This window comes from Megalobrama amblycephala, linkage group LG6, assembly GCF_018812025.1.
Source record: "Megalobrama amblycephala isolate DHTTF-2021 linkage group LG6, ASM1881202v1, whole genome shotgun sequence".
In the NCBI taxonomy this organism is placed as follows: domain Eukaryota; kingdom Metazoa; phylum Chordata; class Actinopteri; order Cypriniformes; family Xenocyprididae; genus Megalobrama; species Megalobrama amblycephala.
In genome coordinates this window covers 33,121,930-33,148,100 of record NC_063049.1, presented here as the reverse complement: position 1 = coordinate 33,148,100, position 26,171 = coordinate 33,121,930, and the positions used below count along the sequence as shown (strand labels likewise).

The 26,171-nt window shown below is 37.2% G+C and overlaps 1 protein-coding gene across 1 annotated transcript in view; it reads right to left on the bottom strand.

The window, feature by feature from the left end:
* Nucleotides 1-1,270: 1,270 nt before the first annotated feature.
* lmo7a (LIM domain 7a) overlaps nucleotides 1,271-26,171 on the bottom strand; it is a 60,742-nt gene continuing 35,841 nt past the window's right edge. Inside the window, 25 exon segments of the mRNA XM_048194153.1 lie at nucleotides 1,271-1,974; nucleotides 2,061-2,163; nucleotides 4,947-5,055; nucleotides 7,303-7,554; nucleotides 7,690-7,879; nucleotides 9,960-10,118; nucleotides 10,321-10,376; nucleotides 10,520-10,576; nucleotides 11,623-12,143; nucleotides 12,674-12,766; nucleotides 13,250-13,357; nucleotides 13,548-13,573; nucleotides 15,133-15,174; nucleotides 15,320-15,370; nucleotides 16,059-16,122; nucleotides 16,235-16,410; nucleotides 17,456-17,617; nucleotides 17,993-18,107; nucleotides 18,410-18,643; nucleotides 20,062-20,692; nucleotides 20,966-21,105; nucleotides 21,538-21,664; nucleotides 22,248-22,277; nucleotides 24,555-24,673; nucleotides 24,675-25,287. Of these exon segments, the coding sequence (XP_048050110.1) occupies nucleotides 1,952-1,974; nucleotides 2,061-2,163; nucleotides 4,947-5,055; nucleotides 7,303-7,554; nucleotides 7,690-7,879; nucleotides 9,960-10,118; nucleotides 10,321-10,376; nucleotides 10,520-10,576; nucleotides 11,623-12,143; nucleotides 12,674-12,766; nucleotides 13,250-13,357; nucleotides 13,548-13,573; nucleotides 15,133-15,174; nucleotides 15,320-15,370; nucleotides 16,059-16,122; nucleotides 16,235-16,410; nucleotides 17,456-17,617; nucleotides 17,993-18,107; nucleotides 18,410-18,643; nucleotides 20,062-20,692; nucleotides 20,966-21,105; nucleotides 21,538-21,664; nucleotides 22,248-22,277; nucleotides 24,555-24,673; nucleotides 24,675-25,287 (4,201 nt within the window). The 3' untranslated portion in view covers nucleotides 1,271-1,951.

The following is a 26,171-nucleotide window of genomic DNA, read 5'->3' as shown; positions in this document are numbered from 1 at the left end:
AACGCAGCCCGTTTTGAGTGTTCGGAGAGGGCCAACAACAGCCACTCACAACAGGAGGATCGTTAAGTAATACAAGCAGCCAATCAAAAATAAGAGTTTAAGATAAGGCCAGCAGCCAATAGCATTTGTTAACACGGTTAGGTCCCCGCCCCCTGTGTTGACTTCGGTACATAAAAAAGATTTCAGCTCGTGCGTGTGTAATAAAAAAATAAGAAATCAAACGCATGTGCAATATCAGAATATGATCCATGAGTGACAGCAGCCTAATATTGACTAAATAACTTACTTTAATAAGGATTCATCTAGGCTATATTTAATTAATACATTGAAGATGCAGTGTTATTTTACATTTGATTAGTTGTTAGATCTACCTGAAAAGCACTGTTTATTTCATTTGCATCTTTCTCTTCTGTTATGTGCCATTGTTTGTATTTTTATTATATGCTCTTATTTTATTACAGACCTTTTACTTAACTTTAATAGTGTTTGAAATTTATATATTATAACTATATTTTATATTTGTCGATTTTTTTTATTTTTATTTGCATTGTTCTTGCATTCCATGTAAAAAGTCTGGTGAGTGAAATAAAAATAGCCAATGGTGACTCAAGCTTCAGTGTGTCGATAGAGGGTTGGTATTAATGGAAATCTAAAGTAATCCCAATAAATATCTTGTAGATAAAGCCATAAAAATCCAAATCTGAGTGGAAAACTGCTGGAAGGAAATTCCATCTAAATGTTCCATCTAGAAAAAAAAATTTCACTCACTTTTCAGCCTCAGGTGATCAAACTGTCAAACTGATAAATGCAATTGTAGCCTAAGGTTCCCTACAGGGTAGAAAAGACAGCAAAATACACAAGGGGAGACAGAGAGAGACTTAGGACACTGATATGAGAACCAGCCGATGCTCTCCATCAGAAGCAAGAAAACCAGAAAACTGTTCTGCATAAATTATCATCGTAATGCTCTTGAGGTCCTGATACATCCAGCAGTAAATTCCCAAAAGATGTTAGCAGTGTGCAATTGTAATGTCATTAGGCAACTGCAACAAAAATACACACTCACTTGAAAACATAGTATCATGGGAAATGCAGTGTAGTACTGTGATAAAAATACATGAACCACTGGAAAATGTATTGGATGAAAATCCCCTGCAACCACTATGAAAGATGACTCAATGTTACTTGAAGACAGTAACGGTGAATTTAGCCTAGTTTTAGGTGTAGAAATCTGATTAATAAGAGATAAGTCAAGTAAATCACACCCAGGTAAGACATAGTTTGGCAATTTTATTTACAATTATTACGGAGTACGCTGCTTTTGTTCTAGATCCATTTCCCCCCCTGCAGAGAAATTGCTCAGATGCATAAAATAGATGCTAACATTATATAACTCATGAGTGCTGCTTACTAACCATGCCATTTTAAATAAATTCTTAATGCATTTAACCTTAATTATCATTCCCCATCAGAACACAAAAAGGCACACAGATGAAGTGGAATATTAACAGGATATTTTAGTCAGCAAACCCTTATATAGCACATACTGCAGGTGAAAGTTAGATAAGCAATAACAATAAAATAGCATATTTCTATTAATTACTATAAACACTTTTAGGACCATACGAATATCAGTTAACCAGCCAGAAATCATCAGAATCTTTCAATCAGTTATGATGAAAAAGACAGTGTATGATTTATCTTTTCAAATGCATAGTTCATATTCAGGTACATGCACATCCCTTTTGTACAAACAATTACTAATACTTTCAAATAAACATAACCTTAGGAATCTCACCCTCTCATAAGTAAAAAAGGAAGAAGAATAGAAGCTCATTGAATAATCAATGCTGGCTGAATCACTCAATGTTCATCACATCAACACACTCGTAATGTTTACACTTCCTTGTCTGTGATTGGTTCCTCCTCAATCTGCTGCAGTACAGCGAGATCACATGGATGTGGGCTGCCCAGCTGGAAAGAGAAAAATACACTCATAAAGAAGATCAGAAATCACTCGGTGAGCTATATTGCACATATTGCAGAGATGTCTGGCCTACTTTTGAGTCGCATATAGCAGGAGTTACAATAAAGCTGTTGGTTTCGTATTCTGACTTCTGCTCCTGCTTGTGAGCCTCCCAAATCAGACCTGCAGTCAGAGCACTGTAAACACAAGATGAAAGAACACATTGTTAGACAGACAGAATCCTCCATTTAATGCCATATCATACACTCACCTCCATCTATAAGTGAGAGAGAATCCTAGCTTGAGGTCAATGGCTGCAGCATAAAAGCATATGAAATTGAAGTAGTAACACCAGCCCAAAGAACCAGAAATAACCCCACAAGCTTAGAAAGAGGACAATGCAGTGTGAATGAAAGGATGAGCAGAAACACAAATGAAATCATTAGGCTCCGCTGAGGGTAGAGACAGTGGAATAAATTCAGAAGGGAATTAAAGAAGAATGAATTATGCACACTAATAGCTTTTATTTACACGCTTGTCTGTGCTGTTTTAGCACCTACTATAGAATTTGCAGTGCAATTTAACATCTTGCAGGTCATTTCTGAGTGCTAAATTATGGAAGATGCAGCAGATTACTGCAATCTGGGGTTCTTAAAGGGGCTCTATGTAAGAATGTTACTTTAATAAAGCATAAAAATACCCCGATATGTTTGCAGATATTTAGGAAACATGCTAAGTTCACCTACTTCTTTCTCTGAAAGACAATGCTACAGCCAGATATTCTGCTTTGAAATGTATGTTCCGTGTCGGAATGTCTGTCTTTGTTTTGATCTGTGCGAAACCGTGTGCTGCCTGTTTATCCAATAGTATTTCGACATCACAGGTTGCCAGTTGGCGGAAAACAGTGCGTATTGCAACCATGGAAACCAGCAAACAAACTTGGTCAGAGAATCGCAGATTCTACCTGACCTAAAAAGCCTCTGAATCCATCTAAATATCTCTATGAACAACAGCATATTAAAACAGATAAATCAACTCATCAGCTTACAGTGTTTAAGTCTCCTCAGCTTTCATTGTCAATTGCGCTCCCTATTGTTGCTGGCAACCCGCGTCTTTGAACGAGGGGGCAGGGGAAAAAATATTTTGAATTTGGACTGCAGTACCTATTTTGAACACTGGGTGTCATTATTACATAGAGCCCCTTTAACTGGAACTCCCCCACTGTGAAACTTAAATAGCACGTTAAAATGCAGAAAGTGTGCTTGATTACGCAACATTTTTGGACATATGTCCCATCATAACAGTATTCATAATCATTTGATCATCATATGAATTACCCTTGCAAATTGTACAGATACACAAACATGCCTTTTTAAAGGGCTAGTTCACTCAAAAAACGAATTCACTAAATTCACTAAGTTCACTAAATTCAAAGTACTATTTGACTGGTGCAATAAACATTGCACTATTATAAAGTTGTGTTAAAGGGTTTGTTCACCCAAAAATGAAAATTCTGTAATTAATTACTCACCCTCATGTCGTTCCACACCCGTAAGACCTTCGTTCATCTTCGGAACACAAATTAAGATATTTTTGATAAAATCCGATGGCTCAGTGAGGCCTCCATAGCCAGCAAGGTAATTAACACTTTCAATGCCAAGAAAGCTACTAAAGACGTATTGAAAACAGTTCATGTGACTACAGTGGTTCAACCTTAATGTTAATGAGTGACGAGAATACTTTTTGTGCAGCAAAAAAACAAAATAAAGACTTTATTCAACAATATCTAGTGATGGGCGATTTCAAAACACTGCTTCATGAAGCTTTGAAGCTTTACTAATGTTTTGTTTTGAATCAGTGGTTCAGAGTCACGCGAACCATTGAAATTTCGAAACGTTTCGAAACACTTATGACGTAACATATTATTCAAACCAGTGATTCGAAACAAACGATTTGTAAAGCTTCGAAGCTTTATGAAGCAGTGTTTTGAAATTGGCCATCACTAGATATTGTTGAATAAAGTTGTTATTTTGTTTTTTTGGCACACATAAAGTATTCTTGTTGCTTCATAACACTGAGGTTGAACCACTGTAGTCACATGAACTGTTTTAAATATGTCTTTAGTACCTTTCTGGGCATCTGAAAGTGTAAATTATCTTGCTGGCAATGCAGGCCTCACTGAGCCATCGGATTTCATCAAAAATATCTTAATTTGTGTTCTGAAGATGAACGAAGGACTTATGGGTATGGAAAGACATGAGGGTGAGTAATTAATGACAGAATTTTCATTTTTGGGTGAACAAACCCTTTAACACCACTTTATAACAGTGCAATGTTTATTGCACCAGCCAAATAGTACTTAGAATTTAGTGAACAAGGTGCAATCTATCATTGTATACTAATTTGCATATAAAGAGGCACGTTTATGCTAAAAAGAATGACAATGATTACTAAAATATGCCACGGTGCAGTGCTAAACCAGCACATATAGGGTAACTGGTAATTAGACTATGGGTAGTTAGTGAATAACGTGTTTTTGTCAAGGGATTTTTGGCACAGATGCAATCTAAATAGTACTTCATAGAATATATCAATAATTATCAATAAATATATCAATAAATACTTCATAGTACAACAATTATTGAAACGAAATCACTCTTATTGCATCTTGGCAAAAATGGATTTAAAAATCAGCCTTTAAAAATGCACACGGTTTGTTCTTGATGGTTTGTTTCCATTTGAGAGAAACAAATGACAGTCTTTTAGGAAAGAAAGAAAAGTCACAGGTCAGAGCTGTCAGTGTTGTTATCCATGAATCAGCTAGAGGGTTAGAATTGGCATTTTGATTCTCTGGGTTGACATTTTTATATGTGCACAGAACAACTGATTACAGTAATCGTAAAAGCAGGCAGGGCAGATTAGTCAGGTTAGTCACTGATGAAGCCAGGCTGGACCTGACCTTGAGTAGCTGAAAGCTCACCTTGAAACAATTCAAATGATAACAGAGCCCCAGGGACTCGATGATCATGGCTGCTCCTTTGCCCAGTGGGGTATTACAGAACGAACAGATTTTCCTGCCACTCACTGACCTAGATTACACAAAACATGATCTGAGGGCTAAGCAACAGACTTGCACACAGCCCATGGCTTATGTGGGGTCCAAACACATTTTGAAGACAATGAAAATATGGGAGACACATGGGAATGGATGTATGGAATCGTTTAGATCAGTGGTTCTCAAATGGTTTTGCTTGACTAGCCAGATTGGACATCAAGTGGTGGCCCAACACATTATCTATATTGTTTATCATACAAAATGTCATCAAAAATTATTTAAGGTGCAATCACAACAACAGTTGCTGAACAACTATAAATGTGAGTGCACATTTAGCATATTCATTTGTTAGCCTATCACATAGAACAAGCACTGGGCCAAATGATTTTGACTTCCTTTTAAAGGATAGTTCACCCAAAATGAAAATTCTGTTATCATTTACTCACCCTCATGCCATTCCAAACCTGTATGCATTTCTTTCTTCTGCTGAACACATTTTTAATAATGTTAAGGGTTAGTTCACCCAAAATTAAAATTCTGTCATTAATTACTCACCCTCATGTCGTTCCACACCTGTAAGACTTTCGTTCATCTTCGGAACACAAATTAAGATATTTTCGATAAAATCCCAGAGGTATATGACTCATTCATAGACAGCAATATAACCACCACATTCAAGGTCCAGAAAGGTACTAAAGACATTGTTAAAACAGTCGATGTGACTGCAGCGGTTCAAACTTAATGTTATGAAGCGACAAGAATACTTTTTGTGTGCAGAAACAAAACAAAAATAACAACTTTATTCAACAATATCTTCTCTTCCCTGTCATAATCCTTGCGCCATTGCCACAGTAAGCACAGTGAAGTTATTTTGTTGTCTATGGACGAGTCATATACCTCTGGGATTTCATCAAAAATATCTTAATTTGTGTTCCAAAGATGAATGAAGGTCTTATGGGTGTGGAACGACATGAGGTTGAGTAATTAATGACAGAATTTTCATTTTTGGGTGAACTAACCCTTTAATAACCAAATAAGGGAACTTACTTCAAAATATCTTCTTTTGTCTTTCACAGAAGAAAGGAAATACAGATTTGGAATGACATGAGGGTAAGTAAATGATGACAGAATTTTCATTTTTAGGTGAACTTCTACTTGTTTTTAAGTAAAAACATTTAAAAATCCTTAAGATACATTTGTTTGAGTTTATTTGATGTATTTAAGCAACACTGCATAACATATTAAGACTTGCTGTCATAGATAGTATCTTGAATATAAGTGTATTTTGTATTAACGCATTGGGATTTTTTTCCCACTTGTCTTAATTTAACTTAAAAACTTATGACATATGACAACAACAAAAATTATGGAAGTTTTTTTCCCCAACCTTTTAAAAGTTGACAAGTCCTCTGTTTTGCTATTGTGATGGAATTTTTTAACTAATTAATAATGAGCTAACATTTCTTTTCTTTTACAGGCCTAATAATAATCTAACTTTCAAATAGAGAAATAGTCACTAGGACTGAGTGTTGTGATTCAGAAAAATTCTGCTGTGCTGGCTAGACAGCATCCTTCTGAGGATACAGAAGTAAAAAATAGTCTTTGAGGAAATGTTTTAACCTATTGAGTAATCTGAACTATTAACCCTGAGACATTTTTTTGATGATCTTGTGATTCAGTTGTTCTAAATCTAAATTTATGCGGGACAGAGGAACTGAGATGTTTTTCTTAAATCTAAACCAATCGTATTAAGACTGATGATAATGAGTAATAGATCATGCCATGCTGACTGTGAAGTGTACCTGAAATCCTATAAAACCTGTTGTATTCTTTTGTTCGGAGAGAGATTCTCTGGAATTGATGAGAACTCTCCCGGCCGTGATTAAAGCATATTCTGAGGCATAGTCTGGAGTCTTTTTGGTTTTTAGGCTGCAGCAAACTAAGCACTAGAAATCTTACTTCTATACTATAGTGATAGTGTTTAGTGGAGGTGAGGAGTACTAAAGAGCTTAGTATCAGGTAATAGTGCCCCAAAACAGGCCGAGACGTCGGCCGACTCAAACAGGTATTGAAGTACGCTTAGTAGAGTATAAATTCATAGATTTATGGGTGTCTGGGACACCCGGTTTAACTAAGTCAGGTGCGTAGGGAAAAATCTACCACACTATCCAGAATTACATGTAGTTGCATTTTATTATTCTGCTGTCATCGACCCACCAGTTGAGAACCAATGTTTTAGAGTGTTTAGAGACCAATAACAATTTCTTTTAGCGAAGAATACCTATTCCGTAGTGGAGCTTGAGGCTCTGGCTCTGGTGTAGTTGGGGATGGAGACCAGGACTGCTTGAGGGAGCTCATGGACTGAGATGCCGGCAGAGTGGCAGACCCTGGACGTCCACTATAGTAGGACGAGGAGCCAGAGAGGGCCGAATGAGGACGGCTGTAGTCTGGTATGAGCGAAGTGCTGTTAGATGTGCTCCATGATGATCTCCAGGAGGAACGAGGCATATCGAGGTTGTCAAGAGACTCGCCCCTGCAAGTGAGTGAAGTGAATTTGTCAATGTTTTAAGCTCACAAGTAACATCAGTTGCATCTTTACACGTGCACTCAGTCATTTTCTCCTCATTGTTTATTTACAATGTAAGACAACGTTGGCAAATATACTAACCTCCTCATGGGAAGATCAACTGGTTCTTTGGCGGTGACACTGGCAGAGCTCTGCTGGCGAATCCAGCTGTTGTCTGTGTTCAAGGAAGTCTTCTTCTTCATTTCTTGAAGGATCTGTTGCCTTTCCACTTCAGCCTGAGTTAGAGGCTCTTTCTTATAGTCCCTGCTGACCTCACCCAAACCACCGCTTGCTGCTCAGACAAAAATTATCATTAATAACAAAGCGACAAGTTGTAATCAGAGTTGATAAACAAACATCATGTAAATTTCACATCAAGAGCAACTGATTTCAGACAATCTTCATATGATTATATTTAGTGGGGTCTGAATGTTTGAGACCACAGTGAAAATCTGGGATTCAAAATATAATGTAAGCCTGGCAATAAACAGTCACAGATGGTCAGATGTTCTTGCTTCCACTAAAGCTCAAGATGAAGCTCTTTGGATAATCTCAAATCATGCTGAAGAACATGATCATCAGGATTTTTTTTACATGAAGTTCATCTAGCTTAAGTGTTGCTGTTATTAAAGCAAAATGAGGACAACCAAGTTTGGGGTTGGTAAAATTTTGTAAAAATGTTTTTGAAAGAAGTCTCTTATGCTCACCAAGGCTGCATTTATTTGATCAAAACACAGTAAAAAACAGTGATATTGTTAAATATTATTACACTTTAAAATGAATGTTTTAAAAGTTTTAAAATGTAATTTATTCCTGTGATGGGAAAGCTGAATTTTCAGCATCATTGCTATGATCTTCAGTGTCACATGATCCTTCAACAATCATTCTAATATGCTGATTTGATGCTCAAGAAACATTTCTTATTATTATCAATGGTGAAAGAGTTAATGCTGCTTACCCCCAGTTTCACAGGCTTAAGCTAGTCCCAGACTAAAATGCATGTTTGAGCTGTTGTAACTGAAAGTAACTTGCACTGACATATCTTAAAATATGTCAGTGCCATTGTTTTGTCTCAAGATTCACACCAGTAATGTTTTTTCTAGTGAACGTTTATAAAAGCTACTTAAATGCCCTAATTGAACTAAGGCTTAATCCTGGCTTAGGCTAAGCCCTGTGTGTGAAACTGGGCCTTAAAGGGATAGTTCACCCAAAATTGAAAATTTGATGTTTATCTGCTTACCCCCAGCGCATCCAAGATGTAGGTGACTTTGTTTCTTCAGTAGAACACAATTGATGATTTTTAACTCCAACCGTTGCAGTCTGTCAGTCGTATAATGCTAGTGGATGGGAACTTCTACTATAAGAGTAAATAAAACTTGCATAGACAAGTCCAAATTAAACCCTGCGGATCGTGACGACACATTGATGTCCTAAGACACGAAACGATCGGTTTGTGCGATAAACCGAACAGTATTTATATCATTTTTTACCTCTAAAACACCACTATGTCCAACTGCGTTCAGCACTCATTAGTGAGGTCTGATTGCGCTCTGACAGCGGCAGTGATGTCTCGCACTCATTGAAGTATATGCACGAGACATCACTGCCATTGTCAGAGCGCGATCAGACCTCACTAAGCGAATAAATACTGTTCGGTTTCTCACACAAACAGATCGTTTCGTGTCTTAGGACATCAATGTGTCGTCATGAGCCGCAGGGTTTAATTTGGACTTGTCTATGCAAGTTTTATTTACTCTTATAGTAGAAGTTCCCATCCACTCCCATTATTTGACTGACAGACGGCAACAGTTGGAGTTAAAAATCATCATTTGTGTTCTACTGAAGAAACAAAGTCACCTACATCTTGGATGCCCTGGGGGTAAGCAGATAAACATCAAATTTTCATTTTTGGGTGAACTATCCCTTAAATATTTTATGTGGAAACTGGCAAATTTTTCCATGGAAAGTTCAAAAGAAAAGCATTTATTTGAAATAGAATATTTTAAGTCTTTACTGACACTTTTAATACATTTGATGCATTCTTGCAGAATTAAAGTATTAATTTCTTTAAAAAAAAATCTTACTGACCCCAAACTTTTAAATGATAGTAATAATGTATATTAGATCATTTGAAGTTATTAAAAGTTATTAAATTAGACCAATTCAAAAATAGAAGCATTTTCACTTATGGTCTCAGGCTGTTGGACTCCACTGTTTTTATATTACAGTTTTTAATCAAATGCACACTGATCACGTGGACACAGACTCGATTACATCTGATTTGCTGACAACGGATCTGTCAAATTTGCAGAAAATAAGGCCAAGGTGATTGGTTAAGCTGATTGATTGCCGTGGGTCCGAGCCGCCCCCACCTCTCTCTGGGTCTCTGTATTTCATGGCATTGAGGATGCTCCTCCTCTCAAGCTCTAGCTCACTCGCTGCCTGCTTTCTCTGGATCTGAGGGTTTTTCTTTCGCCTCAGTTCCTCCTCCAGCAGCCATCCTGCCAAACCTCTGTGTCTGCTGTACACACCTGAAGAGAACCACACACTCTACAGCGCCATACCGTGCATGTGTGATCTGTGCGTGTGTGAGCCCTCACAACACGTGGCACGCTCTTCTTGAGGATTCTGACACAATCCCTATATACAGTGCTGTCTCAGCAGCTCCTTATTTGTCAAACCAACAATAGACACACATAAAGGGTTAGAGGAAAAGATAAAAGCTGCACTGACCTTTAATATCTGGTTTTGCAACCTCATCAAGTTCTGGAGTGGATTTGGAAAGGGACCTGCAAACCGAACCGAAAGAGATAATAAGATTACTCAGTCTGATAAATATTCAGATAAAAGATCTTATCAATGTCTGAATGGACGCATAGCCTGAAAGCATTGCATTTACTTACAGCTTTGTTAAATAAAAAATCCTATTTACCTGTGTGAGTAGGATAATTCAGGGTAAACATTGGTATAGCCAAAGGAGTCCACCTTACTGTGGCCAAACAGCAGAATCAGCACAGACAAGCAGATGTTCACACAGTCATGATTGAACATTAATAGAAGACAAATTAGTGTGATTATTAATGCATGAGTTAAACACAGACTAGGGCTGGGAAATAGAACCAAAATCTTAAATCATGGCATGAGTATCTTGAATCACGGTAACAGCAAACATTACAATATAGTTATTATTGCTGTAAAATGTACAAATATGTGACCCTGGACCACAAAACCAGTCATAAGTTGCACGGGTATATTTGTAGCAGTAGCCAACAATACATTATATGGGTCAAAATGATCGATTTTTCTTTTATGGCAAAAATCATTAAGATATTAAGTAAAGATCATGTTCCATGAAGATATTTTGTAAATTTACTACCGTAAATATATAAAAAAAATATTTTTTTGTGAGCGGATATGCATTGCTAAGGACTTTGGACAACTTTAATGGTGATTTTCTCAATATTTTGATTTTTAATAATCCAGATTTTCAAATAGTTGTATCTATTTGTAACCAAATATTGTCATTTCCTAACAAACCATACATCAATAGAAAGCTTATTTATTCAGTTTTCAGATGATGTATAAATCTCAATTTCCAAAAAATTGACCCTTGTGACAGGTTTTGTGGTCCAGGGTCACACACACATCTCGACTAATTTAGGTAGCATTCCTCCATGTAATTTTATATTATTCCATGTTACTTCATCACTCTGAATGTGTAAATAATGCAAAGCAGTTCTGTTCACTAATATAAACATATCTGCCAATGCATAGAACATTTTGCAATTTTTTGTGTCATATCACCCAGCCCTAACACAGACAATGTTAGTTTAGTCAGGTTACTTTGGTATTTAAAGCAGGACAAATATTTGTCAAGCATGCTATTCAATGCCATTCCTTCATGTTAAAAAAAAAAGTTAATGCATGCTTGAGAAAATTATACATTCATATCAGTATGACACAGATAATGAAAGATGGGACATAAAATTAAAGTAGAAGAAACCAGCTAAGGACTGTTGAAACTCAGAAACTCACTCTTGATCCTGAAATCTCTTCTGCTCTTCCAGTCGCCTCCTCTCCTCCTCTCTTCTATTCCTCTCTTTTTCCTGAAGGAGGCGCTCTTCCTCTTCTCTCTTCCTCCTCTGTTCCTCAAGGCGCTCTTGTTCTTCCTTCTTCCTTCTCTCTTCCAACCACAGCCTCTCTTCCTCTCTTTTTATTCTCTCTTCCTCTAATCGCTGCCTCTCCTCTTCCCTTTTCTTCCTCTTTTCTTCTTCTCTTTTCCTCTCTTCCTCAAGACGCTCTTTTTCTTCTTGTTTTCTCCTCTCTTCCTCTAACTGCAGCCTCTGTTCCTCTCTCTTTTTTCTCTCTTCCTCTAACCGCAGCCTCTCTTTCTCTCTTTTTTTCTCGTCCTCTAAACGTAACCTCTCCTCTTCTCTTTTCTTCCTTTCTTCCTCTTGCTGGGCTAGTCTGGAAGCCTCTTGCTCTTCCCAAGAAACAGTAGGTTGTCTGATGGAGGACAGAGGGGAGTAGAGGTTGTGTCTGTCCAGCTCCATCTCCTGTTCAACAGCAATCAAAGAATTGTTTGACAGCGACAATGGCATACATTTACATACCCCTAGCAAAATTTGCAAGATGTATACCAATTAAAAAATAAATAAATAAATCTATTTAAAAAGCTATTTGAAATAACAGGCATTTACATAAATTCCACAAGATAAAATAATAGTTGTTTTGCTTGGAAATCACCAGAGAAATGGCTTATATGCACTTTTGAAAAGTGTAATTTGAGTAAATTCAGTTATTTTCCTAAATTCTGTTATATTTCTTTGGGAATATACTTTCTCCCGTGAATATGGTCTAATTATTGTTGAGGCATCCATAAAATATTGACCTGCATACAACAATGGTTTAAATAAATCATCATAACATAACATAACATAACATAACATAACATAACATAACATAACATAACATAACATAACATAACATAACATAACATAACATAACATAACATAACATAACATAACATGACATGACATGACATGACATGACATGACATGACATGACATGACATGACATGACATACCGCCTCATAATCTTTGGAGCCCCCCTTCACAAGATCTTGCTGTGCCTTTCTCCATTCCTCATCAAGTTTTTCTTGGTCTTTTTTGTACTTCTCCTGCAGCAAGAAGAGCAAGAGAAAAAAGGAGGGAGAGAAGGTGACAACAAAAAGAAAAAAAGAAAAGATCACTGATCGTAGCTATGTTAAATGTTTCAAAATTACAAATATCCCAGCAATTTTAGCAATAAAAAAGCTTGAATCATTACAAAGATTTATCAAAATCAAAATGTGCTGGACATGTAACACACACACACACACAAACAATAAGAATGTATTTTTGTAAAATTTTGATAAAATAAAGATATCTATATGGTGCATGTTTAGTTCTGTATCATTCTGTATTCAGGAAACAAAACAATAAATCTGAGTTTGCATGCCTTTTTTTAGCAGCACAATACATATCCTCTTCAAGAACTAGTTTCTACAACCTTAGGAAAAAATATCTCATCAAATGCTATAAATATTCTCTTTTACTCAACATAACAGATATTCAGGCCACAACTCTACAAAGCCCAACGGAGGAGCACATATTATATTCACCTGCAGCAAACGCTCCTGCTCTTTCTGCCACTTCTCCTGACGTCTGCGCTCTTCTTCTGGATCCCAGGACCAGCGTGTAGTGGATGTAGTGATGGAGGGCATGGGAAGCTACACACACAGAAAACTCTTAAATTATTGTAGCCAATAAAGTATCCCAGATATCCTTTACAATATCTTGGCATGATCACATTGTCTTTTTTTTGCACTCAATCCATGAAATTATGCACTGAACAACATCATTCACTTATTATTAATTAATCAGATCATATGCCTGTGTGAGCAAACAAACTCAACTTACATTCGATATTGCTGTTTCGGATCCACCTGTAAAAACAACTTCAATTAGATGCTTTTTAAACAGTGTAGACTATATTTCGAATGAAACCCTTCATCACAGCATGAAGGGAACACAGCATTCCATCCCACTATCTGACAACATAAAATCTATTAAAATAAAAAACCCATAACCCAACAGTATCATAAATAAATGTTAAATTAGAACCACATGCAAAGACTCGGATAAACAAACACATGCAAATACTCCAATAAAAAAGCAAATGAATAATGCAAAAACACATCCCGCAGATAAACACCTTTGGCCAGTCCCCAAATGCAATGCCTCATGCAGAAGCACTGGCTATTAGTAAAAACAAACCCCACATCCATGCCCAGCACAGCATGCACTATTCACATTCACAACACAATACCAACACACTCCACACTGATTACTGATTTCTTTCCCTGAGCTGCTTCTACAATTAAGGATATACAGCAAGAATGACTTGAGTGTGTGAAGGTAGCCTCATATTCCTATCTGTCTTATCCTGAATTCTTTCATTTACACCTGTGGGGAAAATCTCTGATATTATATTAATATGGTACTGTAAGTAAGATGAACTTTCCTACTTTATTTAGAGTGCTTTGTATGTTGGTATATTCCTGACATGCTGTCTTTTAGAGGCCTCAGAGAATGACTAATGAAGATATATTTTGAAAAAAACATTTACAAACTCTTAAGGTTTTTTTTTCTCACACTGACAGCAACAAAGCATCCAAAAGTCATTAATTGTCAATGAGGTTTGGAGATGTGAGCATTATTTATATACAGTAATATTATAGTATTTATTAATATTATTTTTACTAGTTTATTTGTAAATTTTATTTTGATATTTTCATTTTTTATTTTAATTTAAGTTTAAGTATTATTAATTCTTAATTTTTTTTTATTTTTTTTTTTTTTATATTTCTGTTTAGCTTTATTTTTATTTCAGTAATTAAAGTACTTTAGCTTAAGTTATTCAGTGAAAATCTTGACAGCTACCCTAAGGCTTCTTGTGTGGAGTGATACAGTATCTGATTCAAGAAGAAATAATTATTTTGAGTAGAATCTTTTTGATACAATTTTAATTCATGAATGAGCCGATTTACAAATGATCCAGTTAAACTTACTGACTCTGATCTATCAGTGGTTCACAGCCTATTGGAGAGAAGATTATCAGTGATTAACAGCTTAAATTTTGGTCAGAGTTGTTTGCAAGTTGTTGCTGTGGGCCCCCCTGAAATCATGTTCCTTTCGCCCCGCTAGCTACTGTACGGAGCATGTTTATGATATTTCATGGTGCTTTGGCATCTTTTTTAGAAGCCTTAAAGCTTAAGGTCACATTAATTGCAAGTACAATCAAAAGAGCATGAAAACAGTCTTAAAATGTTTCCTTTTGTGCTCCAACGGAAGTCATAACGGCTTTAGAATAACATGAGAGAACTAGTTTGTTCTGTTTCTCTGCACTATTTACTCGCCAATTTTCCTAAGTACTTCGGCTTCTGTAGACAGCATGTCAGCGCTCGACATGGAAGTGGACACTGCACACTCAACCCCCCTTTACCACAGAGGTAGACCAGAGAACTGACTGTGAGCCCTGCAGAGCCTGAGGGAAGAGCACAGAGGTTATGAGGGGCTTCTGCTAGAGAGAGGAGGAGGAGGATGGCAGGATGAAGACTTAGCGGTTTACCCACAGCCCCCGAAACACATAGCCTGATCGCATCAGCACTGAACTGATGCTGTTCTGTTACCTTGTTCAAAAAACTCTGATCTCCTTTTTAAGTTTTTCATAGAAATGGATTCTACATGGGAGATAAAAATGTTAGAAGAAGATGAATTTGTACAAAGGGAAAAGCTCCAGGTGCCCTGGGGAAGTAGATTTAGCAATCAATTCTTGAAGGGATAGTTCACCCAAAAATGAAAATTCTGTCATCATTTACTCACCATCAAGTACCAAACCTGTATACATTATTTTGTTCTGCTGAAAAAAAAAGAAAGATATTTGGAAGAATGATTGTAATCAAGCAGATCTCACCCCCCATTTACTACAATAGTATTAATTTTTCCTACTATGGTAGTCAAATGGGGTGGAGGGTTGTCTTGGTTACAAACATTTTTCCAAATATCTTCCTTTGTGTACAGCAGAACAAAAAAAATATATACTGGTTTGGAACAATTTGAGGGTGAATAAATGATGACAGAATTTTCATTTTTGGGTGAACTAACCCTTTTAATTCACACTGTTTTCTTGTAGAAATGTTGGTAGAAAAATACATATAAACAGTATGTGCATAGTGTTTGGATAGCTTATCTTATTTTTGAATTTACTCTTTATCACACTGTTTTAAGTTAATCAAAAACAAGCATTCTTGTCAAGCTATTAAACAATCTCAGAACAAGATTCACACATTTTCTGAAAACATGCATTTAACAAAACAAGCATACTACAAAAAACTTTACAGAAGCAATCAGCTGAAAAAGGTAATTTACCTTTATTATTCACATTCTCTGGATCCTCACGGAAGCCTCCATTTATCCCATTTGAGCCATGATTCTGTGTAAAAAAGGTCATATGTATGGTATTATGAAAGAACCATTAAAAAACATCCAAATACCAATTAAAAAATGAAGTGTCACATATAGGTAATTAATTAAAGTTTGCTCACATTGCCTGGCTGTGAGCTGATATTCACAGTTTTCACAACGTTGTCCTTGGTTTGTTGGGATGTGAAATCCAGGTTGGTGCTGAGATATGGCTCAGAGGGACCTAGAGGATCCAGACTGGTCAGATTGATGGTCTTATGGCTTTTAAATGGAAGGGAAGGTAGGTCTCTGCCCCAGTCTGATTGTGGCATGTCAACAAAACCATGCATTTCAAAAACACAGAATTAGCAAACTATGGAGAACAGATATACGACTACAGACAGATACTAAAAACTGAATGTGTCTGGTTAATACTTCTAAATAGTGGGGATGAAAGACAGACCACCTTCCCCTGCCATGCAGTCAGAATGAGCTCCAGGTTTACCAAAAAGCTTACAGATGCCCATTGATCTGCCTTCAGTCACAAACTATAAGCCTGTCAGTAAACATTGAAAATATGAACCACTGAATATATAAAGAACCACATACTAGAAACTAAGATAATGCACACTGTTTAAGGAGAAATGCAAACATACTACAAACACATAGAAATACAAACATAAGACACCAGACCAGGAAATACAACATAAGACACCAGACCAGTAAAAGGTAGACAAAGGAATAGTTCACCCCAAAATGGGCATTCATGTAAAACTGTTATTTTATAAAATAAAATAAAAAGTTGCAAGTTGGAATATAGTGCACACAAGTCATATGGACTATTTTCATGGTACTTGGTATTTGGAGTTTGACAGTCCACTATATCTATTTTAAGCATATTATATATATATATATATATATATATATATATATATATATATATATATATATATATATATATATATATATATATATATGCAGTTATCTTTTTAATCACACAGACAAAAAACATCAGCATACAGGTTTTGAAATATTGATAGTATTTAGTATTTTAATTTTTCGAGTGAACTTTTCCTTTAAATTGGAAAAAAGTGGAAAAAGAAAATCAGCAACAAGAAAGTCAAACACACAACTGACAAACATATATGAGACGAACACAGATGATACACACTATGTGCACATTACTACATATATAGTAGATATTTAGACTTAAACCACAGGGTCAACCAAGAACAGAGGATCTTAGTCTGCTATATATGTAACAAAAGACTACTATAAAGAGCCTGGCGATGTTATTTCTTTTGAAAGCTTTACCAAGGCTTACTGTGGTCAGTGCTGCATTTGATGAGATGGTGGGGACTTACTATTCTTGCCATGTCTGCGGATGTCCATAAGCAGACTTCCTTGCTGTAAGGCCTCCTCCATACTGCTCTTCCACTCATTATAGCTCATGTCTGCCACCCGGTGCCCGTTCACCATAAGGATCTCATCTCCAACCTTAACCTGACCGTGCTCCGCTGTGCTGCCTTCTCACACACGCACATCCCACATACGCAATCAAACATAAACACATTAAACATGCATTATACACAAAATAAATGTTGAAACAATTATACAAATAATGACAATGATGTCTGAACTAAACATAATTTATTTTAGCCTCTCATACAATACATTTTGTTTCATGCACATTTTGTTCCTTTGCTATCTTGGGCAACTAAGAGACTCATCAGATTCAACCTAGAAAAATATCTGCCCTATATACTGTAGCAGCACATGTGCATTTTTTTAGGAGTAGCAGATGCTCTCTGAAGCTGCAGGTAGAGCCTGTACCTTTTGCTTCATTAATTCACTGGGCAGCACATAAAATCACTTTTATTTCAGAGAACAGTTTCTTTTACCTGGAACTACAGATTTGACACGGACCCCAGTGGAGTCCCAGTCGTTCTGGAAGCCAAAGTCCCGGCTACTGTTGGGTTTCTGGTTCAGGCTGATCCTCATCTCACTGTAGTCCACCTGGAAGACAAAGACAGGTCAGCTATACACAGAAAGTGAAGTGATTTCACATTAAGTGATTTCTGGTTTTCAGGGGTGTGCCACAGAGATTTATTGCAATAAAATCGAAATTACTTGAGGAGCATTTGACTACACAGAAGGCAACCCAGACCACAAAGTGTAGCTATAAACTGTTTAAATGATCTGGATTTAGTCAGATTTACTGAAAACAAAGTGCTTGTGTGTCTGTCACTGCATGCCGAATATGCTTTTGCTTTAGAAAATGTAATGTTATTGCAATGTGTAGTTGAGGAGAGTCTTGCCTCATTGGGAGGGACGAGCGGGAATGAAGATTTAGGCAGGGGTGACACCTTGTTGACCAGAGGGACAGGAGACGGGGTTCTCTCCTCTGATCTCTCATCTTCGTCACTGCTGTGCTTAGAGCTTTCCTGGGAGATATCGTCATCCTCTTTCACATACTGAGCATAGCGGTTGGAAACTGTAGTTTTCTTGAGGCTGTCTGTCTCTCCATTGGTGCGCTTAAGAGAGTCGTCCATCTAAAAGGTTTTTGATGCCATTATAAGTATTTTTCATAACCAATTTGAACTCTTCACTATTTCAGATGTATTCATTACTTACTGTTATAGTGAATAAAGCCGAATAGATCATGACTGATCATTTTAACTATTGAACAAGTCTGTGTTAATTTCTAACCACCTCAAACAGAGGAATAGAGTGCAAATGAGCCTGTCCACTGTTAAAGGGTTAGTTCACCCAAAAATGAAAATAATGTCATTAATTACTCACCCTCATGTCGTTCTACACCCCCTAAGACCTTCGTTCATCTTCGGAACACAAATTAAGATATTGTTGATGAAATCCGATGGCTCAGTGAGGCCTCTATTGAGATCAAAACCACTAAACTTCTCAAGATCCAGAAAGTTACTCAAAACATATTCAAAACAGTTCAGTGGTTCTACCTTAATACTGTAATCAACAAGAATACTTTTTGTGCCCCCCCAAAAAAAACAAAATAATGACTTTTCAACTATATCTAGTGATGGCCAATTTCAAAACACTGCTTCGGAGCTTTACAAACCGAATCAGTGGTTCAGAGTGCCAAAGTCACGTGATATCAGCAGTTTAGCCGTTTGATAGGAGATCCGAATCACTAATTCGAAACAAAAGATTCATAAAGCTCAGAAGCAGTGTTTTGAAATCACCCATCACAAGATATTGTTGAAAAGTCGTTATTTTGTTTTTTTGGCGCACAACAAGTATTCTCGTTGCCGTAGAACCGCTGAACTCACATGAACAGTTTTAAATATGTTTTTAGTACCTTTATGGATCTTGATAGGTTCAGTGGCTTTGCCCTCAATAGAGGCCTCACTGAGCCATCGGATTTCATCAAAAATATCTTAATTTGTGTCCCGAAGATGAACGAAGGTCTTACGGGTGTAGAACGACATGAGGGTGAGTAATAAATGACATTATTTTCATTTTTGGGTTAACAAACTATGTGGACTAAATGAGCACTAAAGAGTTTTTTGGCGAAATTTCTTTCCAAAATCATAGGTAATGTAGTTTTTCACCAGAATTCTGCTGTTACACAGGATTATTTAAAAAAATAAGTTGAAATAATATGGGCTGATGGCTTCAACAAAAGCATATACCATCCACTAACAACCTCGTTGCACACAGTAGGTATTTAACAGTTTATAAATTATCGTTAAAATGGAGAAAATTCATTTTTACTTCCACTGCACTCTCAAAAAATCTGACTTCCACATTACAGTTTTATTCAAGCTTTGTAACTCAATTAGATGCTTTATAATTCACATGAGCTGTAATTACATCAGAACTTCTGTAAATCGATCGCAGGCTGTGGCAGGTAGCATAAATGTTCTCACAGAACTTCATTGATTAAAAAAGAAAAACGCCATCATGATGTTTGAGACCAAACAGGGCCACTCACCGTGAATGCTCTGGGAAGAGAGGTTATTCGGTTGGCCTGTGTGCCGAATGGCCTAGGCGTGACTACAGAGGGGAGTCTTGCGCTATCTGATCTCTGGTAGCTCCTGGGGAGGGAGGCAGAAACATGATCCAGCCCAGACTGCTTTGTATCCATTGAATTGGGCTTATACAATGAGCTAATGGGGTTGCTGGAGTTCTCAACTGGCTTAGTGTTGCTAATCAAGTCCGAGCTGTTGAGAACGCTGCTGGGTTTACTGACGCTGATGGGCTTGATCATGCTGGTGGGCTTAATCAGGCTGTCGGAGAAAGCAGGAACTGGATCATCCAGAAGGTTTTGGGTTGTTGTTTTGCTCTCCTGAATGCTGTAATTCATTGAAATTGGGATATCTGGACTTGAGCGATCAGGTTTGGTAGGAAAATCAGTCTGATCTGATGCCAGCGTGCCAGCCACAGGTTCCTTTTCTCTTAGAGATGGTATGGAGGGTAGGGAAGGTTTGTCCGTGGGAGCGTAAGGGACGTCAATGGTGTAGCTACGTGCTGGCAGAGTTCTGCTTCGGGGTACAGGATCTTCAAAGACATCATCGACGCTCGAGTTAAAGCGGTCCCTGAAGTCGCTTTGCTCACGGCCCTCTCTGAAAAGGAGCAAAAGCGAGGGAGGCAGGACAAGTACCGCGATTAGATTACACTTTTACAATGAGCAGACAACGGATCAGAGAAAGTAGAACACGCTACACTCTCCGCACAACAGGGGACGACAGAATGACAGAAAACAGTGACAGCAACATTTCATCATAGTACACCACAAATAATAACAAAAATTAAATAAAATATACAGTTTTGTACTGTTTCAAATTTAGAGACAAACACAACTACAGCTAATTTGAAAGAATGTACTGTATGTTCACCTCTCATCCTGCATTTCCTTGAAGGTCTTTGATTTCCTGGCGCCGCTTGAAGTGATCTGCTCGATCTGTTCTCTCTCCTCTTTTTTCTTCACAATGTCAGAATTCACACTTCTGCGCTTATTCTTCCACTTTGTAAGATCCTGCAGGGACGAGGAGAAAGACGCTCAGTCTCCATAACTGGAGCACAGGTGCTTATTCATAAGCATTAACAGTAGGAGGGACAGTGCAGAGGAAGGGTGGAGAGACACAAGGACAGATTGAAGAGTGAGGGAGGACTAGATTTTGCCGGTGTCCTATTTTGCCTGTTTGGCTCCACCCGACTCCTTTTCCCAAGTGAATTAGGGGCCCGTATATGACCTAAATGCTGTATTGAAGCTCAGTCCAACCACTTTCACACTACAGAGTAATACTGAACAGTTACAGACTACTTACTATTGATGTGACTGTGTGGTTCGAAGTAGTCAAGGTCCTTATGAGGACATCTTACTAGTCTAAACTTTCACTGAACCACAAGCCAAAGAGCTGCAGTTATGAATATTATCAATAACAAAACTATGTGATCCGATACTCACATCTTGCCATTTATCTTCATTCTCCTTCAACCGAGCACGCATCTTCTGCAGCTCTTCGAAGCGCAACTCTATCGTCGAGGTGCTGAGCTTCGTCTCACTGTCAGTGATGTCGCTCACTGATTTGCTCCTGTAAACATGTTTTTCAAAAAACTTTAGTATTCCAATGAATTCCTTAAGGGAAAAAAGTCATGCATTAGGATGGAAAAAAGATTTTAGCCATTCTGCGTTTTGATACGAGTAAAGGAGTTACAGCTCACATCAAGCAATCATAAATAACAGAAATATACAAGACAAAATATTGAAGGGTTAGTAAAACAGCAAGTCACAATTAGTTATCAAATTAGACAACTAACGAGTTGTTATATATGTTATGTTTTTAAACGAGTTGCTTATTCAATCACTTCCACTCATGTGACTTACCTGTGAGAGCACAATACGTCTGCATTGCAGAAGTACATCTGTGCTTTTCATGCTCTGGATCTTTCCAGAAGGACACGTTTGAACAGAGATTAAATTAGCCAGCAGTGTGCATATCTGTAGTCTACATGGTTTTTCAGTGAAAACATTTTAGACAGCAGCCCATGGGATCATAGCATTGAGAACATTGTGAGTGTCAGTGCTTAATATAGGGGAGAGCGGAGGAAACAAAGGCCTACGCAGCAGCAGTGACCATGCACACAAAAACATGCCGTTCCAAGGCCACAACTCACCCTTTACTATCAGAGCTTTTCTGGAGCAGTCTATAGGAGCCAAAGAAAACCACAGCAACAACATAGTCATATTTTGTTGTGATGATTGACAGTTTGTATTGAATGACCAATATAGTAACATTCACTATCGTTCAAAGATTTTGGGTCGGTAAGATTTTTTTTAATGTTTTCTTAATATTAATAATATTATTATATTACTAAAATATTAGAATTATTATAATAAATATTTATTCCTATGAATTTTCAGCATCATTACTCCAGTCTGCAGTGTCACATGATCCTTCAAAAATCATTCTAATATGCTGATTTGATGCTCAAGAAACATTTCTTATTATCAATGTTGAAAACAGTTGTGCTGCTTAACATTACTTGTGGAAACTGTGATCCTTTTTTTCAAGATTCTTTGATGAATAGAAAGATGAGCATTTATTTGAAATAGAAAACGTTTGTAACATTATAAATGTCTTTAATGCATCCTTGCTGAAAAAAGAAATTATTTAAAAAAAACCAAAAAATCTTATTGACCCTAAACTTTTGAACGGTATTGTACATGTCACTAGCTTAGCCACACCGCTCCAGCTATGATCAAGTGCATAATGATTATTTACATTTACAGTATATAGTCATGCTTCAGCATTCAGTTACTTCGCTGATTACAGACTTGGCTGTCTGACGTTTAAAATGAGCAAACATAATATTAACTGTCAGTTGTAACTTAGTTTAGATACAGTTTAAGGTACAATGACATCATTGGAAACTTGTAGAATTCCCCACCAATCCCAGTGCGGTTGCTTTTTTTAATGCCCTGACATTACATGGACTCTGATCAAATGTAATGTTGTACTTGGTGTTCAAGTGCTAGGTGTGTTTCCATGGTCACATAAGTGTAAGTTCCAGCTTTCACAGTATCACAAGGGTGTGGGGAATTTGGAGCTAGAATGCATTGTAAGCTACTCGTATAAAGAGTGAATGTGTCTGACTGGATTATTTATAGACATAGCTCAGGTTTTAAAATTCCACCACAGCTTAGCTGGATACACTTGCGCCTTATAAAGTCTGTTAGGACTTTAGGATTTAAACGAAAGTCAAAGCAGTTGAGTCTGTACTTGATGTATCAGTTGCTTAGATGCTTTCATGACCAAAACTTTCAGTCTTTTATTAAACACAAGCAAAATGCATTTCACAGGCAATTGGTCAGTCTCTCCAAAGACAAACAAAATATATCTATAGCAAATGCCACATTCTTTGGTGTTCCTATAATCAATAAATCTGCTTTTAATTTTATATAATTCAATAATGTAAACAAAAATAAAGTTATTAAAAATATATCAATGATCAAGTAATTAAACCATTTATCCACCTATTTTCAATCCAGAAATAAGATATTTCTTGTGAATGTGCGAGATTCATTAGACACTATACACAGCAAAATCTCCAGAGTTAAATCAACTCTGCTCAGTACATATGGTCCCTCTCTAAATAGTGTTAAAATAACACTAAAGCAGAGTTAAAGTTAATGAGATAATTAAACAATTAATTAAGTGATGATTATGCATTAGTGATGAACACCTGCTGTTAACAATCTGTGATTCTTCAGAATCACTGAAGAAAAGAGAAATACAAGAACTACAACTGACTTCAGTCACAGCCTTATTAATTGCTTAATTATCTTAATAACTTTAACTCTGCTTAAGTGTTATTTTAACACTATTTAGAGAGGGACCATATGTACTCTGAGCAGAGTTGATTTAACTCTGGGGATTTTACTGTGTAGGTAAATACCTAGAAGAATAACAAGAAAGTGCATTAAACTGTAAAACTATATGGGTTACAAACCAGTGTGTTGATGATTATGACAATAAATTAAAATAATATGATAAATACCAGTTTGTAATATCAAGCAGCATAACGGACTGTTTTCGTACAGCTAAAGTAATCGGAAGCTGCTGACACCAGAAGCCTTGCATATCAAAGTAAAAGTGGCTGCGCTCACTTTTATTTTAAAAATAAGGTGGATAAAACGCAGCTTGTATCCAATTTCAATGCTGAAAACCATTTTGACATCATCACTTCATGCACAAACTTATCTAAGCACAAACTTATTTAAGGAAACCAAATATCTACCTGTTACAATCATTCATCAAGTTGCAGGTCTCATGCAATCAAAGTCAAACCCATATCAGACTCACAAACATTTGCCATTGCCAGTGTAAGATCATAGTTAACACGAGAATGAGAAAAGTACACCACAGATGAGATCATGATGACAAGCGCACACAGGCATTTCTGCAGGCTCAGAAACCTAACCTCTCCACCATCAGCCTCTTCCTGTATCGCACACGGCTGGCCTCTCTGATGGCTTGCCATTTCTGCATATCTTCTTCATTGCAAGACAAAGAAACACTGGGAGATCCCTTTTCCTCCATGTCCTTGGGTATTTAAAGCTTTTAGCTTCCTAAGTAGCATATCATCTGTTTTCAGGTGCTGTTTTTCTCTGTGTTTAATCTCTGGTTTGGGTTTGTTCTGTCTGGGTTCAATTGGGACACACATCAGCTTGGCCTGCAGTTTTGGTGGCAAAGCCCATGTCTCTGGAATAGGAACAGGGTGGTAGTTATCAGGGGCCCCAGACAGAGGGCGATGACAGATTTGCTGTTGAGCCCTTCGAAAAACCACATCATCTTTTTCAATGTCAGGATAAACGGGTTCACCCTCATGACGGGGCTGAATTACTACTGTGACGTCAGCCTCCGATCTGCGGCGAGGCACCAGGAAGTTACCGTACTTCAACTTGGCCAGATCATCACTCGAGTGGAAGGCTTTTGTACGACGTGTAAACATATCGTCATTTTCCAAATCAGGTAGGATGTCGGCAGAAACGTTGTATGGGTCGTTAGGGTGTTCACGCCCAAGGAGGGGATGTTTTTCGCATTTTATGAGTCTGGGGCCAGAAGCGGGATCTGGTCTGGGCCAAAAATCAGGGGGCTTTAACTTAGAGAGCCCAGCACTCTGCTGAGCAACCGTGAGGTGTTGTGTTTGAGAACTGTGGGTGAATGAAAGGAGAAAAGAGTAAAGAAAGGATTCAGAACATGCAAGGGGACAGTGTAAAAATCAGTTAAGACCAGTTAACAAGAGTAGTGCACGCAGAAGGATGCAATTAACTATACAATATAAACGTAACAGCAGCATAGTGTGGACTCATTTTGCTCTGGATTTTGGAAAAGCAGCAGTGTGAGGGCTCTGCCACAAATTAAATTTAATAAAAGATTTTTTATGAATCTTGAGGCATACAACAACTATAACAATAACGTCATGTTGGAATCTCTTTCAGATAATTTTTTTTCCAGCTGATGAACAATAAAAACACTGGCAGTAATCAGAATCTTGCTTGAGCATTTAAAGAAGCAGACGACATAATAAACAGAACATTATATTGCATTGGTTTGAACTCTAGTTATCGTTATAGTTCTCTTTATAGTTATCGTTCTTGGTGTGAGCGGGCCTTTAGGCTCCAAAAATGCACCAAAAATACAACTTGTTCGCAATATTCCACATTTTCTGAAGCCATATGATAGTTTTGTGTGAGGAACAGACCAAAATTTAAGTCATTATTCACTGATAATACACCCCTCAAGTTAGTAGTGGCAAATCATATAAGTGAAATTGGTGTATTTGTAAAGGAATTGATCAGTCAGATTTTTAAACTGAATCAGCTATATTCATTGAAAAGTTTAGACTCAAAAGAATGATTTGTTCAATGATCTGGTACTCGAATTCAACTCACTGACTCAAATGAACAGCATATTGGATGGCTTTGTCTCCTCTCAAATTATATGGCTTCAGAAGACTTGTAATGTTAGGCATGAGTCATATGGACTGCTTCAGGTTTTTTTTTGTTTTTTTTTGGGAGATATGAACAATGTTGTT